Source organism: Hemibagrus wyckioides, linkage group LG21 (assembly GCF_019097595.1).
Source record: "Hemibagrus wyckioides isolate EC202008001 linkage group LG21, SWU_Hwy_1.0, whole genome shotgun sequence".
NCBI lineage: Eukaryota > Metazoa > Chordata > Actinopteri > Siluriformes > Bagridae > Hemibagrus > Hemibagrus wyckioides.
The window spans coordinates 11,368,780-11,385,727 of record NC_080730.1 but is presented as its reverse complement, the minus strand read 5'-3'; the positions used below and the strand labels follow the sequence as shown (position 1 = coordinate 11,385,727).

The following is a 16,948-nucleotide window of genomic DNA, read 5'->3' as shown; positions in this document are numbered from 1 at the left end:
ATTTCTAGCAGACTTCAGTCCATTAAAATCACTTCTTCCAAACAACGCTCTTATTACAGTACATCCTGTCAAAGCATCAATGGTGTAAGAAGCCAATTTAGTTGGTTAATACATCCTGAACTCATGACATGCTCCGTTCCAGTGCACATCAGCTGTCCATCACTGCAATGCGAGCGGCTTTTATACAGATGAGAACAACTACACACATGCACAGAAAGCCTAGTGTCCTGAAGATACCCAAACAAAAAAAATAAAAAAAAATGGCACAAGCCAGACAAAGAAAAACCCCCCAGCAAAATAGCCATAATATACCCTTATAAAACCCTAAAAATGAACAAGAAAAAGCCATTCACTCATGTTCATTTATTTATACTTGATCTAAACCAAATTAGAATGAACCAAATTATATTTTTCATTAAATTCAAAGTAGACAGCATGTGTAATATCTGCTTGAGCAGGATTCATAGACCACTGTCTTTTCTAATAGAAAGAAATAAAATCAAAAGCTGTAAAAATCACAACATTTCAACAGATACCTTAGAAAAGTATTGAACTGAATGCCTTCCTGTGTGCTTGGTCTACAGAGTAACATATGATGTAGTATAAGGTCATATAAAATTCATGTCAAAATCTACACTAAGAATAAGCAGCACAAGTAACACAACCTTCATAACAGGCCAGCAGTAGGTAATTTACTACTTTAACCAGTGCTGTTTCTGTACTGCTATGCTACTGGTCTATAATTCGATTCATATGGGCCATGTGCGGTTTCTTGAGGTTACAAGATTTAGGTGTGTGTCCAAAAACTATGGATATAAAAACAATGGACATAAAAAAGAAATTCACACAACCCTTTTAAAACTTTTAAAAAGGTTTATTGGGTGTAAAATTAAAGCAAGATAAATGATGTCAAAACTTATAGGGAAACTAAACTTCCAGTATCCTGGTTTAACCTGGTTGCATAAGTGTGTATACCTTTTATAATAATTGTGGATGTGGCTGTGTTCAGAATAAAACAACTCCATTCAAACTCATATTGAAAAGTAAGCTGTTTCTGTATGATTTTCTTCACATCTTCTCGGTTTCAGCTGACTGCTGAAGCCACAGACCGCAAAGAACTTCCGAACCATGCATGATTTCTCACTCATAAAAAGGTATTCATCCGGAGAGATATAAAAAAAAAAATGCTAAACCATTGGAGGTACTATAGAATACCATAAAGGCCACAATATTGACTGAACAAATATGACATCACCAAAAACTGGACATCCCGTCAACCTTTCTAATAGGAAAAGATAAAAATTAAAAGGCAAGCTGACACAAGACCTACAGCAACATTACAGAAGCTGCAGGAATATCTGACAAGTACTGATTACTCTCTGCATGTGACAACAATCTCTCATATTCTTCAGATGTCTAGGCTATGGGGTAGGGTGGCTAGATGAAAACACTTGCTCACAAAAAAACAACCAAGCTCAACTAAATCACCCCAAACCATGGGGCAAAAACGTGTTATGGTCTGATGATATCAATTCCAAAAGTTATAATAAGAATTCCATAATTTCAAAAGGTATGCTTAGAATATAAATATAAAATGGTATATATAAAAAATGCAACCAAAGGAACACCATACAAGCATTCCAGCATGGCATCATGCTTTAGGGCTGCTTTTCTTCTTCCAGAACTGGGACTTTTATCAATGTGGAGGGAATCACGAATAGCTACAACAGCTATCCTCCACCTTAGTGAGATGATCAAAGCAGGCTGTACACAGGATGATGGCAATATTTTCCAACTCTTTCTTACAAAACATTAAAGATCCAAGTCAAGATGTTCCATGCTGATAGACAAAAGCCTGACGTGCTTCAAGAAAGTATTAGTTTATGGGTGTGCACAATCGTTTAACTAGCTTATTTTTTAATTTTTCCTTTTTTCCTTAAAAGTTTCTGATTATGTTTCACTTAATTTTTATAAGCTGGAATGTCAAACTGAGGATGGAGAAAGTTCTGAAATGATTTAACTGCCATTTTAAGACGGGTTTGTGTATTTTTCTATCCATTGTACGTCCTGTATTCTGCATCACTCTCTGTCTTGTTCCTAGTCAGCTATGCTACTGTACTAAATATTATAATTTGTGCAAAGCTGAATTTTGCTCAGTTTTGTGTTGCATTCCAGCCAATGTCACTTCAGCAATTGTCCATCTGTCACCGTAAATTGCCAGCTTTCAGTCAAAACAGATGAGATTTATTGCTGAAGATCATAGTTTTTCCTTTACTCTGTGTTTAGACCATTTAATATATGTCATCTGGTCTCAAGGGAGCTATTTTTTCAATCTACTATTACATTCTGTCACAGAAACAATATCTGTATCATAGTATTTCGATTTTCAGTTAAAGAATATAGTAATATTAGGCTTTGAATAGTCTGTATATCTGAGCAGTTGCTTTGAGACATGACAAAAATTAAACTAAAATTATGCCAATAATATATAATTCAGTTAATGAATGCTAATGTGCCCCTCTTTACCCTGTAAGAGACTGGAATGGAGCTCTCTATTCAGTCTACAAATCAGCACATCCCTGAAGGGGAGCTTATTTATTTAGTTCAATGATGTTAAATAAGTAATGTTAATTATAATTGCATTTAATAAAAGTAATTTACAACAGTGATTTCATTTATTGATTATTGATTGAGGAATTCTCAATAAATGTGTCATTATGATAGTTCTTTGCATTGCTTAGTCTTGGCTATCAGTTCAAAAAAGAAAGAGAAAAACATTTACAATGCGGGAAAAACAACATTTAGAAGAGCAGCTTAGCTCAATCAGGAGACACAGCCGTGTACTGTATAACTGTATAACTATAACTGTGTGACAGTATCTCTGCTGAAAAAACACACTGAACTAAGAACTAATACACTGCATGCTCACAAAACACCAATTAATCTCTTTGTGGTATTAACACCAGACGGTGTGTGCTATCCGAATATTACCTTATCTACACAGGCTTGCATTCATGCACAGATCAACACATATTGCCACTTGATGCCTAGCACAGTCAAAACAGACATTCTCTAGAAATTTCTCAGTAGACTGGCACATGTTCCAAATGACAAGGAAGCCTGGAGGAGCTCGTCGTCATAGACATAAATGACTGACATTCCATTTCAGTCTGCAATACAGCGATAATATACATCCTACAACGTCCCTTAAAGGTGCTCAGAGATGTTAACCTTATAAAGTGTTAAGAAATTAGCAACAGAACAGACTACATGGAGTAGTAAACATACCTCTAAATAATGCCCATGATGCTGAGACATGTCTGTTTGATTAGTTTACAGAGTAGATGTATAGACTCTTCTGTGTTGAGCCAGGCTTCAAATCTCCCACAGAAACATGTTATACTTATATTGATGCTGCTATGCAGACAGGGCAGGGGATGTACGAATCAGACACAGCTTCCTTGAGACAGTCAATGCTGAGGCAGTGAGCACATAGACACCACTTGCAATACCCTGCAGTTCTGCAGAGTGGTTAGTAGTAATTACACACAAATTAAAGCATGACCTATGATGAGCATAGCTGCAAATGTGCAGGAATACAGGTAAAAAGTGTATATCATGAGGGTACACCTCTATGCTGTTGGCAAAGTCAGCTACAAACTCTGCTAGCCAGCAGGTTGGCAGTGTATGTAGAATACTTAAAAGATAAAACACTTTATTATTATTACCACTGAAGCACACCATTAATTTGTACATCACTCCATTGTTGTGATCTGCATCAAATCATGCTAGAGGTGGCTTTTATTTTTCCAAATATTTTCACTAACTTCATTTTTTCACGAATTATGATTGTAATATTGGAAACCAGGTATTTAGCATAACCATCCTTGGCAAGTATGCACTTGGACACATTGTGGTATCCAGTCCCTAGCATTTAGAAGAAACACCCCCACCACCACCACCACCACACACACACACACACACACACACACACACACACACACACACACACACACACACACACAAAAGAAGATTAAAATTTAAGCTAATGGCTGCAAGTCTTGGACTGTCATTTAGGTTTTCAATTTGCATCTCAGCAAAACCTTGAGTTGCATATTCAGAATCTTTCAAATGCATTTTCTAACATCAAGCTACATCGATATCACAAAGTATGAAAGCACACGGCTTGTGGTTTGCCTTCATGGTTTAACCTTGAATACAGAACGCCATGTCAGCAAAGTGGAAACACTCAACACACACCCACAGCAAAAGCGAGCTCCAGCCTTGTTGAAAGACACACACACGCAAACACACACACGCCTGCTTGCTATAGGATCCAGATCAATGCTCACACACAGAGTGCATTGGTCAAATGAGAGAGATAAAGTCCTGAGAGAACAGAGTGACAGATTTCCCCTTGACCTACACACACCTTCGTGCACAAACATCCAGATTTATGGTGCTTAAAACCACAAACAGTGCTGTGTCTATGGAAAAAGAAAGTCTAGCACACACTAGTTTTTATTCTGGCTACCAGGACAGACAGAAACGTTAACTAGAGTTCTTGATAACGTATCATGTACACACTTACTATCACAAATGGCTATTAGTGGACGATTAGCTGTATTCATCATAACTACAGTTATATAATAGACTGAAAACTAACAAGCACTAAGAGGCCAAGCAGCAAAATACAGCAAAGGGGGACTATTTCTTGTTCTATTTTGAACAAATGATACTTAAGATATCACTATGAAGTAGTTAGACTCTGTTCTCTTAGCTCTGATCATTCAGTCATCCATTTTCTGTACTGCTTATCCTATACAGAGTCACTGTGAGCCTAGAGCCTGCCTCAGGGGACTCAGGGTATGAGGCAGAGGACACCCTGTATAGGATGCTAACCCTTCACAGGGCACAATCAAATCAAGCAAACACGCATACACACACACCATACAATTTACTATGTGAAGGAAAACCCTGAAACACAGGTTGAACATGCAAACTCCTCACACACAAGGCAGATGCTAGAATGGAAACCCCTTCCTGAAGGTGTGAGGTAAGCATGTTAACCACTAAGCCCCTGTATTCCCCAGCTGTGTCTTAGATTTGAAACATTTTTTACATCATAATCCTCATAAATTAAAAATAAATAAATAAATAAATAAAGCCTTGTAAAATACACATGTTCAAGGACTATGGAAGAGCACCTTGAAAAGTAAGCAGGCCACACAGATATGCATTGTTTGAACAGTGTGTTCTCATATCTCCCTCACACACAAACACACTGTTGAGCAAAGCACTGCCAGTGTAATGACCTCAACAACAGCTGCAACAGTCACAACAGTGCTTTTGTCTTCAGAGGGTTTGATTTGTCGCCTGATGCTTTCGTCAATCCTCAGACTACAGAATACGTGATAAATAAAAACACTGATATCTCACTTAACTGCCAAATTCCATTAGTTCCACTGTTGATTCCTTTATTCTGGACGGACAGAAAATCCACAGTGACTGTGACTAACTTCCAATTTGACCGACAAAACTGATAGGAGGGGCTTAAATCTAGATTTTGATGTTCCAAAACATCGTCTGTCATCCGTAAGTCCAATCCAAAAATCATACTTGTCATGCACAAACTGAAACACAAACTCACGGTGAGTTTTTAACGTACATCAGTTTTCTGTCTAGAATGGAAAAGTAAAACGTGTCTAGAGAAAGGTCAGTTACTGTTAAGCTGATAAACATTTCCACGCACCTCACTGATCATTTCCACTCATTTTCACTAATCTCAGTGCCTGGTGTTGTATTAGCATCAGTAAAGCACGTATGTACACACACACACACACACACACACACACACACAAACACACAACTGTTAAATCTCATACTTTATCACCCTGCCCTCTCAAACTAATAAAAATCCATCAGTCAGAGCTCAGGCAATTACATTAGCACAAGGTTGACAATTGTCATCAGTTTTTGAATTTAATGTTATGCATTAGAATAATTTCCATCTAATTAAAAACGCTCTTTATTGCACCTTCCTACTTCAACACCTTTGCCGATCGATCATCTGCCTTTTCACAGTTTGCTTTGCTTCAGATACCTCATGCTGATCTGCACAAAAGATTTTGTGTTTAAACATGATAACCTCCGCTGTAATGAAGTGAACAAGCTCCAGAACACTGATGACTATTCTTGATTAAGATTTGTGATGGATTTGATCATCCTAATCCTAAAACTACAAAAAAAACGTATTGTCTAGAAACTTAAATTTAGCGATACTTTAATTGTTAATGTCTAATATGCTAACATGCTAATCGCTAACTTCATGCTAACTGCTAACATCATGTTTAACATCAAAATTTGTTGCATTTCAAATGAGTTTTGTACTGTATGTTCAAATTGTTCTCAGACCTCAATGAACTGAAATTGTAAACGAATCTTTGAAGGATGTTGGTGAATATGAAATCAACTGCATTAATAATAAGTAATGATTTTGACCAAAGGGTTTGACCAAGCCGTACACCGGATGCACAAACCTTCTCATTAGGAAGCCTTTCACATGGGAACGTTTTCAATCAAATGGCAAAGTTACAGTAATTACAGTAATAGATCACTGTGGGTTTTAAATGAATAACTGATATCATCATCATCACCGTCTGTTACTTCCTCATATATACTTTTCTCTTAGCAAATACACCTGACTGCTTTTTTAAGGTCTTCAATTTAAGTTTGAGTTTTTACACAAATCAGAGCGCCTGAGTCTTGTTTTCTTGAGAGGTATAATTTATTTTTTTCACAATTAGTCTACTTTTTCAAACCCTCCTTCACCCAAGTCCTACACCAAGCTCTCTAAATTATCAACACAATGCTGTTAGGAGCATACACTTATTTAATACTTAACAAAATATACTACATAACAACTTTATACAAGGACAGAGTATGCCACTTCTTGTGAAGCCCCACTTCACCATATCACACCATAGTGTTTTTCCCAGTGTAATCTCCACAAACACAACCTGCCTGAAATATGTACAACGGGGTCAGACATTGTATGTGACCTAAATGTATGTAAATGATGTAACTGTTCTCTCCTTATTCAACTTTGGAAAATGTGTTTAATTACAATGTCAGATAGTTGCTTTCTGGCACAGATATAATAAGCACAAGCTGGCAGCCATTTTCATCAAAAAAAATTACAACCCATGATTTGGAAGCGTGACTAAAACTGGGACGTTACTGAAAGAAAACGAAACATGAGTGTGTCGAAAGCTGACTTTGTCAATGGTTAACACCAAAGTTTTTGATGCTCAAATACCCATGATGCCTGAAAATAATCCAAGTTAATTAAAATAATGCAAACCAAGACAGAATGCAACAAAGTTTACTAAAGATGTGATCCAGCTGAGTTGAGGTTAGATTGTTAACATAAGAACATTCAATCAAAACTACTTTTCACAACTCCAGACATTTCATGTCACCATGTATTTATTGTGGCAAGTCAGTGAGACCTTGTTCAAGCACTACAGACTTCACCACTAGTCAGTTAATGCAGCTACATTTCCCTGTTTACATCCAGAGTGTCAAAAAACAAACATCTGTTGCCGTTAACACCTTGAATCTGTTTAAACTGTTCAGTTTTGGATCAATTTGATGGACCTTCCTCTTATCAACTTGCCTGCCTTGGCGAGTTTGCGACTATCTTCCATATGATGAGCAACAGTGGAAAAAAATACCCCACAGCCTTCTTGAATGCTGGGTGTATACACCTTTTAAAAATATACAATGCTTATAAAATGCAGAAGCCTTCTTGAATGTATGCAATTGTTTAAAAATGCACAGGACATGTAGATTATCATGCAGAGGCCTTCTTAAACTCCCCTCTGTAAGTGTAAGAGTAGAATGTGTGAGACGCATCATCTTACATTATTGTGTTATGCATATAATCTGTTTAATAAAGTACATGCTAAAGTACATACATTTTTCCATCGAGACTGAGAAATAATTTAGACAGGTTGCTTGCTGATGTACATCTAATGTTTATGCAATATAAAAAGTAAATAGTTACTACAACTGAAATTATGTAAGCAGATCAACAAGGTGTTTTTTCAGTTGGCACACCATACTGTATAATGTCTGATGTTATAAGGGCTGATGTTAAACAAGGACACAACAGAACATATTCAAATTAAAGAATTGTAATTGAGCAAACTGAACAGTTTAGATGCAACAGATCATTTGCAAACTTTGAGTTGTGACGGTCCAAATTGTTCATTATTTTGAAATTGACAAGCGTCTAGAAACTCTCCAAACAGGAGACAGACAAAAAACATACAATCAGTTATGAATAGTGAGTTTTGGGCTGATATGCCCACAGCTGGAAATGGCCATGCTGTAATGTCTGAAAGTGATATGCATGGTGATATGAGAGAGAGAGCAGAGTAGGATTCTTCCATACCTGACATTTGAGACACGTAAGGCTTCACTCTCAGTCCTGAAATGCAAAGAGAAAGAATACTACTGAAAAAAACATTTTATCAAGTATACAAATATACACAGGGGTTGAGATAAATCCATTAAATGAGTAGATTAGCAATTAACAATTAAAGTATTTGTGTATAGTATAGCATAGTGATCAGGGCCCTAGTGATCAGGGCTGTGGTGGATATACAGCCAGTTACAATAAGACACAGTGGAGCCATTCTGCCTACCTAGGACAATGGTAGATGAACACAGACAACAACCAGCTCAGGATCAAACCCTGGAAATATCAGGAAGCAACACAGTGCTAGACAGTATACCACCTAAATGCTTCATTTTGAATAAGAGGCTCCATGATTTTTCATTTGTGACCTATGATGGTCCAAAGGTCAATCTACTTGGCCCACATCAGCTAAAATAGTTCGCTCCGATTTAGAATCAGATTTGAAATACATTACTTCCAGGTGACTTTTCAATTTCATGGTCCAAAGCAGACTTTTTTGGAAAAACATAAAGGGGGCAATAACAAAAAGCATTTTGGGTCTCATGCTTGTCATTTTCCTGCTGAAACCTGCTCTGCATCTCCAATGTGTTTCTATGGCACTACGGCACACGCTTGTTGGTTGTGCAGTTTGATATGATGTGCACTACGTGTGTGAAATTAGATCTGGCAAAACAACAGCGCGATACATAATTACAAAGCAAGCCGTAAAACCTTGCTCCTGAACACAAGTGGAAGCCTACAACACAACTACTGGAACAGCGATATTCACATTTCTGATTATGACCCAGAGCATGTACAGTCTATAATTTGCCAGTTAATATCACACTGTGTCCCACTGGGCTTTCTGGGTATGAGGAGCTATGTAATGATGGAGGATCCTAATATTCACACCCATGGTAGTCTGAACACCTTCACTTTCCATGCTCAGCCAGCCCGGTTTCAATAATTCACAAGCTGTATGCATCTTTGAAATCAGGTTCTGTCAAAACGCAGCAATTCTCTGGGAAATGCTGTGAGGAATGAAACCTTCAAACACTTTTCTTTGTTAAAAAAAAAAAGTCAGAAAAAAAAAGACAGAAAATCTCTCCAGCTGTCATACTGCAAAGACTTGGCAATATGTTTGGACAAAAACCTTTCTAATGTCAGTCTAAAGGCAAATTAAATACTTCACTATCATGTCAATATTTTGGACTTCACACTGATGCAAACGGAAAACTGCTTTTCTTAGGATGCAAAGTAGAAATAGTGGACTATATGTCTGATTGCCTGCATGAACCAAATCTCAAACGCATCACTCTCAGGGTTGGTGCTCAGGCTGCTTCTCTAAAACAATGCATATTTTGTTACCTCTGCAGAATGCTAGCAATTATATCAGAGACCCGGATTGTTGCGTTGTCCAAAGCACGTGTATCTGCAGCCAGCTTGTTGTAGAGATTAAACAGTGGTCCAACTGAAGTTCTTCACATCTACATTTCTGTAAGGCTTTGAAGGGTCATAATGTAAAATGTCACTTTATTAGTGTACATATGAGCATTTCATTAACGCCAATAGCCTAGCTTGTTAATGTAAACAAGACAATTCTAAAGAACAGAGGCAATAAAATGTATTATACATTATGACAAATTCAAGTTTTATATTATATCTGCTATATTTATATCTGTTTTCCAAAAATTAAAAATATATATGGTTTAGAAAAACATTTCAGAAGACCCTACAGTGGAGTTATTAGTGTTTACAGCATGCTAAGTCCAGTGTAAATTCTTCTGAAATGTTTTATATATAGTGTCCGGTGTCCAGCAAGATAGTAGGCACTTAAGGTACCCGGATGCATCTATTCAACAGGAAAATTAATGGCTGGAATGTTCGTCACTTCATGTACTCAACGCTCGCATCTTTTCTTATCTTGCAGTAGAAGGGCGGGGCTACCAGGCACTGATGCTGGATGAGGAAAAAAAAAAAAAAAGGTGCACGGTGGCTTATGATACTCTGGCAGACAAATTAGCTCATGCTGTGTGATATTTTTCAACATTTGAAAAAAAAAAGTTGTTCAAAGCTTTGAAAGCCATGCATATATACTCATACACAACCATGTACAAATGAATGCATAAGTAACAGGAACAAAGTGGTTCTGCCATTCATTAATTAATCTTCAGTAACTATGTTGAGGCTGGAGCCTATCCCTGGAGCTCTGGGTATTAGACTCTTCTTAAATGCAAATTTAAGGGCAGCCATACAACTGTTTAAAGCACAATCTGCTTTGTTTAATAGCCGGTTCTGCCAAGTCCAGGAAAAACTATGTTCTACCTGTCCAAGTCTCCTCCTGAGACATCTGCCTCACAGACCACAAGTCTGCAACTCTCTTCTGTTTACTGAGGACTGAGAATTCTCATTGGCAACACATTAACACAAAACTGCAAAACATTGTCTTTTAACTGTCATTCAAAAGTCATTAAAAAGTTTATTATTATTTTTTACTTCTTAAATTTCATGACATGATACAGTCCCTGGTGATCCAGCAGCAGGATCTCACACTGTCACCACCATGGCCTGGGTTGAAATACCAGGCAGGGAACCAACCTAATCAGTGAGGGTTAACTCTCAGTGCCGGTCCTAAGCCCAGATAAAATGGGAGGGTTGTGTCAGGAAGGGCATCCGGCATAAAACCTGTGCCAAATCAAATATTCAGAGTGTATCATCTGCTGTTGCAACCCCAAACCAGGAACAGCCGATGAACAACAACATTCCATGACATGAAATAAAGTGGCTTAACAAGTTGAAGTGAATAGCAGAATAAAAGCATTGGTGAAAAGGCAATTTGAGCAGCTGTAATTTACATTTGCTCATTTGTCAAAAGTAACCAAATAAACTAAGTACATCTATATATCACATACATTTAACATAGCAGTACCTTAAGCACTGAGCTTACACTAACATAAAGGAGGACCTGCACATAAACTGGAAATTGACCAAACTGGTGAATGAAGTATTCCTTGAAGACTGAAACCGATTGTGAGATCTTTTGAAATATCTTCTCACAGATCACCAGAACCAACCAGAAAAGGCTTTGATACTAGTCATTAAATTAACAAGCAGCAGCTCTCCAAAAAAAAAAGTTCGCTTTAAAAGTGCTCCAAGATCATGTGACTCCTGCCTGCAAAGCTGAAGACAAGTGCAAAGCTGAAGACAAGTGCAAATCTAACATCACTGCTGAAGCACCAAAGCAGTGCCAAAGCAATCTTATTTCACTGGAGTGGCCTGGGAACAGATGTCTTGGAGTAGTGTCACTCTTTACAATTTTGTAGCCCTCCAGTAATGGAAAAAAAGAAGAAGCTCAGACAGAATCAGAGAGTCTGTTGGTGCACACTGGGACATTCTCTTCAACTAGCTGTAGCATAATGCACTCACTATATATTTAATAAATAAGTTTACTTTTTTAAAATAATTTTGCTTTCAACAATGGATATTATCAGGAAGCTTCACAGAAATGTGTCAATTCAGGATATAAATGTTTCCTTAATGAACAAACCAGAGGTGATGGTGACAAGGAAAAAATCCCTGAAATGATACGAGGAAGAAACCTTGAGAGCAAGTAGATGACACCGGAGAGTCTGATTAAATAATTTTCCTTTTATAACTGTGTACTATATGGTCAAAAAGTAACCAGGAAATTAATTCTAGTTATAACATGAAGTCTATCTTGCAACAGTTCACTGATGGAGTGCAACAGTGTTCGCTGCAATTGCAGTCCAAAGCAGTCTACATGCCTTAAACCATTATATCAACCATCCATAAAAACAGCAAAGTATTTGGATGCTCCATATTTGCATTAGTTATATTGACTAATGCATTCCTACTTTTTAAATTTTACAATTTGAAACCCACTGCGAGTTGAAATGAGTACACATCATCCAGACGAGGAGAATTTACCACGATGCACATAGATGAGAGTCAACTAAATGGAATTACATCAATACACACAGCCCCGAGGTCTAATAACCCTAATCATCACTGCTTTAACAAGGTCCTATCAGGATCAATAATCATTTCTAAACTTGTTTCCGAGGAAATCCTAAGACAACTGCTATAACCATTTATTTTTAATGATGGTGTAAAATGAACACTGGAACAAATGTGTCATGTGTTGCAGAAAAAGACACTCATGGTTATTGACGGAATTAAAGCCACAAAAGATGCAATTAGAGCTCCCACTAGCATACCAGCACTTTCAGCTTGCATACAAACGAATTAGCAGGATTAAGCTAATTATTGTTTCGTCAACCGAGCCATTTTTTAGCACACAGAAAATCTCGATTTTGTATTGCCCTGCCACTTTGGGATCGAGTGCCAAGTGTTTAGCATTTTAATTGAAATAATAAGCCTTTTAAAACAATTTAATATTTAATTTTTTTCCCACATTTCTTCCAGTTCTGGCACAGTGTGAGTAACTAGTTCCTCTGGAGGGAAATGTTCTCAGTGTGCACACTGCTATGACAGCAAAGTTTGAATTTTCAAGCTGCTAGCACCTCCGGGATATCAAGTCGACACGTGTTAACACCTCAAGGACAAAAACCTAAATATTTTCCTTCTGGGGAAGAAAAAAAAAGGCCTGATTCTGTTTCGAGTGAAATCATGAGACGAGCCTTCTATAAACTATTACTCAGAGAACATTCACACTACTGTCGTGGTGTCTATAAATACATCACGCCTATGTCTGATTCACAGAGACTCACTGCCATTTTACTGCCATTCATCACTGTCAATTAAGCGTATGTGATTGTAAAAGAAGCTTTAATTAGACTAACACCATAAGACAATTCCACAATCTGGACATACATTCTATTACAAGGCCAGTATTTCTGACACAAAAAGCTAATTTTGTCTGAAGAAAAAAGATATTTTTTGCTAAAGTGTGTGCCTGAATGCGAATGCGCTTACAGATGCTAGAATAGCTTAGATATCTAAAGATGAATCATACCAAGTAAACGGCAGAGTAAATAACATATCTTAGTATTATTACTGATTGGCCACGTTTTTTTTTTTTTTTTTACAATGCAGACACTCACACTGAGTGGAAAAAAAATCAAAATGAAGAAAAGCACGGGTCAGATTTAAGAAAAAATATTATGTATATCTGATTTCATTGCTTCTGTAAACAAGTTTCTAATTGCTAAACTGAATGATGTAGAGTGAGCGAGATCAGTTTGGTTAGTGTTAAAGTAAACCAGTTACACTGTGAAATCTCACGAGGATGTTGGCGCTGATGGGAACTACAGTATAACTACAGTTTAGGCAATTCATAAATGCATGGTAGAACAGCACAGTGGTAATGTGTCTGTTGTAAAACACCACACCAGTCCTTAGTTTGATTCAGGTGTGCACTTGGTGTTGGATTTAATTCAGGGCTTTAAAAATACACAATCAATTCAATTTGATGTCTGAAAACTAAATGCATCGACGTTACTCAGTTCAATCATGTGGACCTAATGTACGCATCTGAATTAAGTAAATTCAGTGAGCTTTTTATTTTTTCAGTTCAGCCCCATCTACTGGGAACTCAATCTCTCAGAATTCACAGTCCACAAATACACCTGCTTTCCATTACAATCAGTCAAGATCCCCTGCCAAGTAAAGGATAGAACCTTTCTGTCATTTAGTCTCATTTACTTCTCCATGCAGAGGTTTGGAGAAACCCATCAAATATCACTGTGGAAAACGACAAAAAGTACCACAAAATATTCTAATCATTTCATAATTTTATAAAACATTTTATTTACTTTCTAACCTTGCCTGCAATGAACTTGAGCCTTAACCAAAGATTCCTGCACAGTGCAAAAAGAGACCGCAAGTGCCAAACCCCATGATGGCACAGACGGCTGGGAGATTGGCAAAACTCCACAACTGTGAAAACTGGCTGTGCTTTCAGGGAGGGAGTCAATCACTGTGACACTAGTCAATTATCAACATCTGTGACATACAGGTAGCAATTTCCTGTGACGCAGCAGTTCAAAAAGATGTAGTTGGGCGATAGCTGTCGCCCTGGTAGCTGAGGGGCAAGTCGGAGGAATATGTTCACTTTGTAATCAGAGAAGTGTGCTTACACACTCTGCACAGGTGACAGCAAAGACATACATATACATATATACACTATATTGCCAAAAGTATTCGCTCACCCACCCAAATAATCAGAATCAGGTGTTCCAATCACTTCCATGGCCACGAACCTTTTTACAAACATTTGTGAAAGAATGGGTCGATCTCAGGAGCTCAGTGAATTCCAGCGTGGAACTGTGATAGGATGCCACCTGTGCAACAAATCCAGTCGTGAAATTTCCTCGCTCCTAAATATTCCACAGTCAACTGTCAGCTGTATTATAAGAACGTGGAAGTGTTTGGGAACGACAGCAACTCAGCCACGAAGTGGTAGGCCACGTAAACTGACGGAGCGGGGTCAGCGGATGCTGAGGCGCATAGTGCGAAGAGGTCGCCAACTTCCTGCAGAGTCAATCACTACAGACCTCCAAAATTCATGTGGCCTTCAGATTAGCTCAAGAACACTGCACAGAGGGCTTCATGGAATGGGTTTCCATGGCCGAGCAGCTGCATCCAAGCCATACATCACCAAGTGCAATGCAAAGCATTGGATGCAGTGGTGTAAAGCACGCCGCCACTGGACTCTAGAGCAGTGGAGACGCGTTCTCTGGAGTGACGAATCGCGCTTCTCCATCTGGCAATCTGATGGACGAGTCTGGGTTTGGCGGTTGCCAGGAGAACGGTACTTGTCTGACTGCATTGTGCCAAGTGTAAAGTTTGGTGGAGGGGGGATTATGGTGTGGGGTTGTTTTTCAGGAGCTGGGCTTGGCCCCTTAGTTCCAGTGAAAGGAACTCTGAATGCTTCAGCATACCAAGACATTTTGGACAATTCCATGCTCCCAACTTTGTGGGAACAGTTTGGAGCTGGCCCCTTCCTCTTCCAACATGACTGTGCACCAGTGCACAAAGCAAGGTCCATAAAGACATGGATGACAGAGTCTGGTGTGGATGAACTTGACTGGCCTGCACAGAGTCCTGACCTCAACCCGATAGAACACCTTTGGGATGAATTAGAGCGGAGACTGAGAGCCAGGCCTTCTCGTCCAACATCAGTGTGTGACCTCACAAATGCGCTTCTGGAAGAATGGTCAAAACTTCCCATGAACACACTCCTAAACTTTGTGGACAGCCTTCCCAGAAGAGTTGAAGCTGTGATAGCTGCAAAGGGTGGACCGACGTCATATTGAACCCTATGGATTAGGAATGGGATGTCACTTACGTTCATATGCGAGTCAAGGAAGGTGAGCGAATACTTTTGGCAATATAGTGTATATACATACATACATACATACATACATACATACAGATAGATAATGATGATGATGATGATGATGATAATGATGAAAATGACATGTCACGTTCCAAGCTAGAACCTTAAGATCGACAATGTGTCTCTCTCTCTTTTTTTTTTTTTTGCCCAAATACATTTACGTTTTGCATTTAGTTTCTGGCTTGCTCGCCACTGTGCTTTTCTAAATCAAGCCGGCGTATGTCTCCACTGTTCTGTCACAGCCTGACATAAACAGAAATAAGAAACATGTCTAAGATCCGTGGGTTTAACCAAAAGCCAAACAAGTACACAGAATATACTGCCATCTCAAGTAGAGCGAAATGAAAGCCAAAGAGCGGCAGATCGTCTGGAATCAGACAAAAGCCAAATCAGAAGAAAACAACAGAGCTACACATCTCATCTGATAAACTACTTTGCAGAGATGTTATGCTTACTGCTGTCAGTTTTCTTTCAGAGTTAGAGTTAGATGTTACAGCCTCAACAGTTTGGAAGAACAATAAGTCTGTTAAAACAGTACTGTGAGGATAGTCAGTGTAGGTCATTGATTTATTGACCTATCGGAGTTTAGCACATCCCTTATATTACACAAAGAAAGTGAGAAACCCAGATATATTTCCTAACCAGTCTTATTGCATCCAGCATATGTCACTGCAAAGATTTGATATCTTTTATATTGCTTGTAACCACCAAGATGAATGCCTCAGGGTAGAAAATAAACCATTTGGTCCAGTATATAGATCATATCCATATAGAAGATTGCTGGGCCCCTGATAACATCGGATCAGCGGACATACAGAGCTGAATTTATTTCTGAACTATTCCACATAAAGTTGCCAATGTGTTTATTAATTTACTGTTCTTCTGAGAGCATGTCAGCATCAGTGGCTATTTTCATAGCAAGATCAAGCCAAGTAAAATGTGATGTTCCATAAATTCTTACAGTATTAACAGTAAAACAACGATAACATCTTACAACTTTTCAACATGTTTTATATAGTTAACATGCAATAACTATATAAGGTTCTTTAGTTTAATATCCAGTAAGAATTTTTTTCTAGAATTGTTAAGAGCAGGACAGTCCT

At 38.1% G+C, this 16,948-nt stretch overlaps 1 protein-coding gene across 5 annotated transcripts in view; it reads right to left on the bottom strand.

Annotated features, from left to right (window-relative positions):
• iqsec1b (IQ motif and Sec7 domain ArfGEF 1b) overlaps positions 1 to 16,948 on the bottom strand; it is a 193,301-nt gene that overhangs the window by 126,180 nt on the left and 50,173 nt on the right. For 4 of the 5 annotated variants that reach the window (XM_058373374.1, XM_058373377.1, XM_058373375.1 and 1 more), the window contains exon 2: positions 8,459 to 8,494. The exons of the other annotated variant lie outside the window; for it this stretch is intronic. In XM_058373374.1, coding sequence (XP_058229357.1) covers positions 8,459 to 8,494 — 36 coding nt within the window. The remainder of the gene's footprint in view (positions 1 to 8,458; positions 8,495 to 16,948) is intronic. 5 annotated transcript variants of the gene reach the window in all.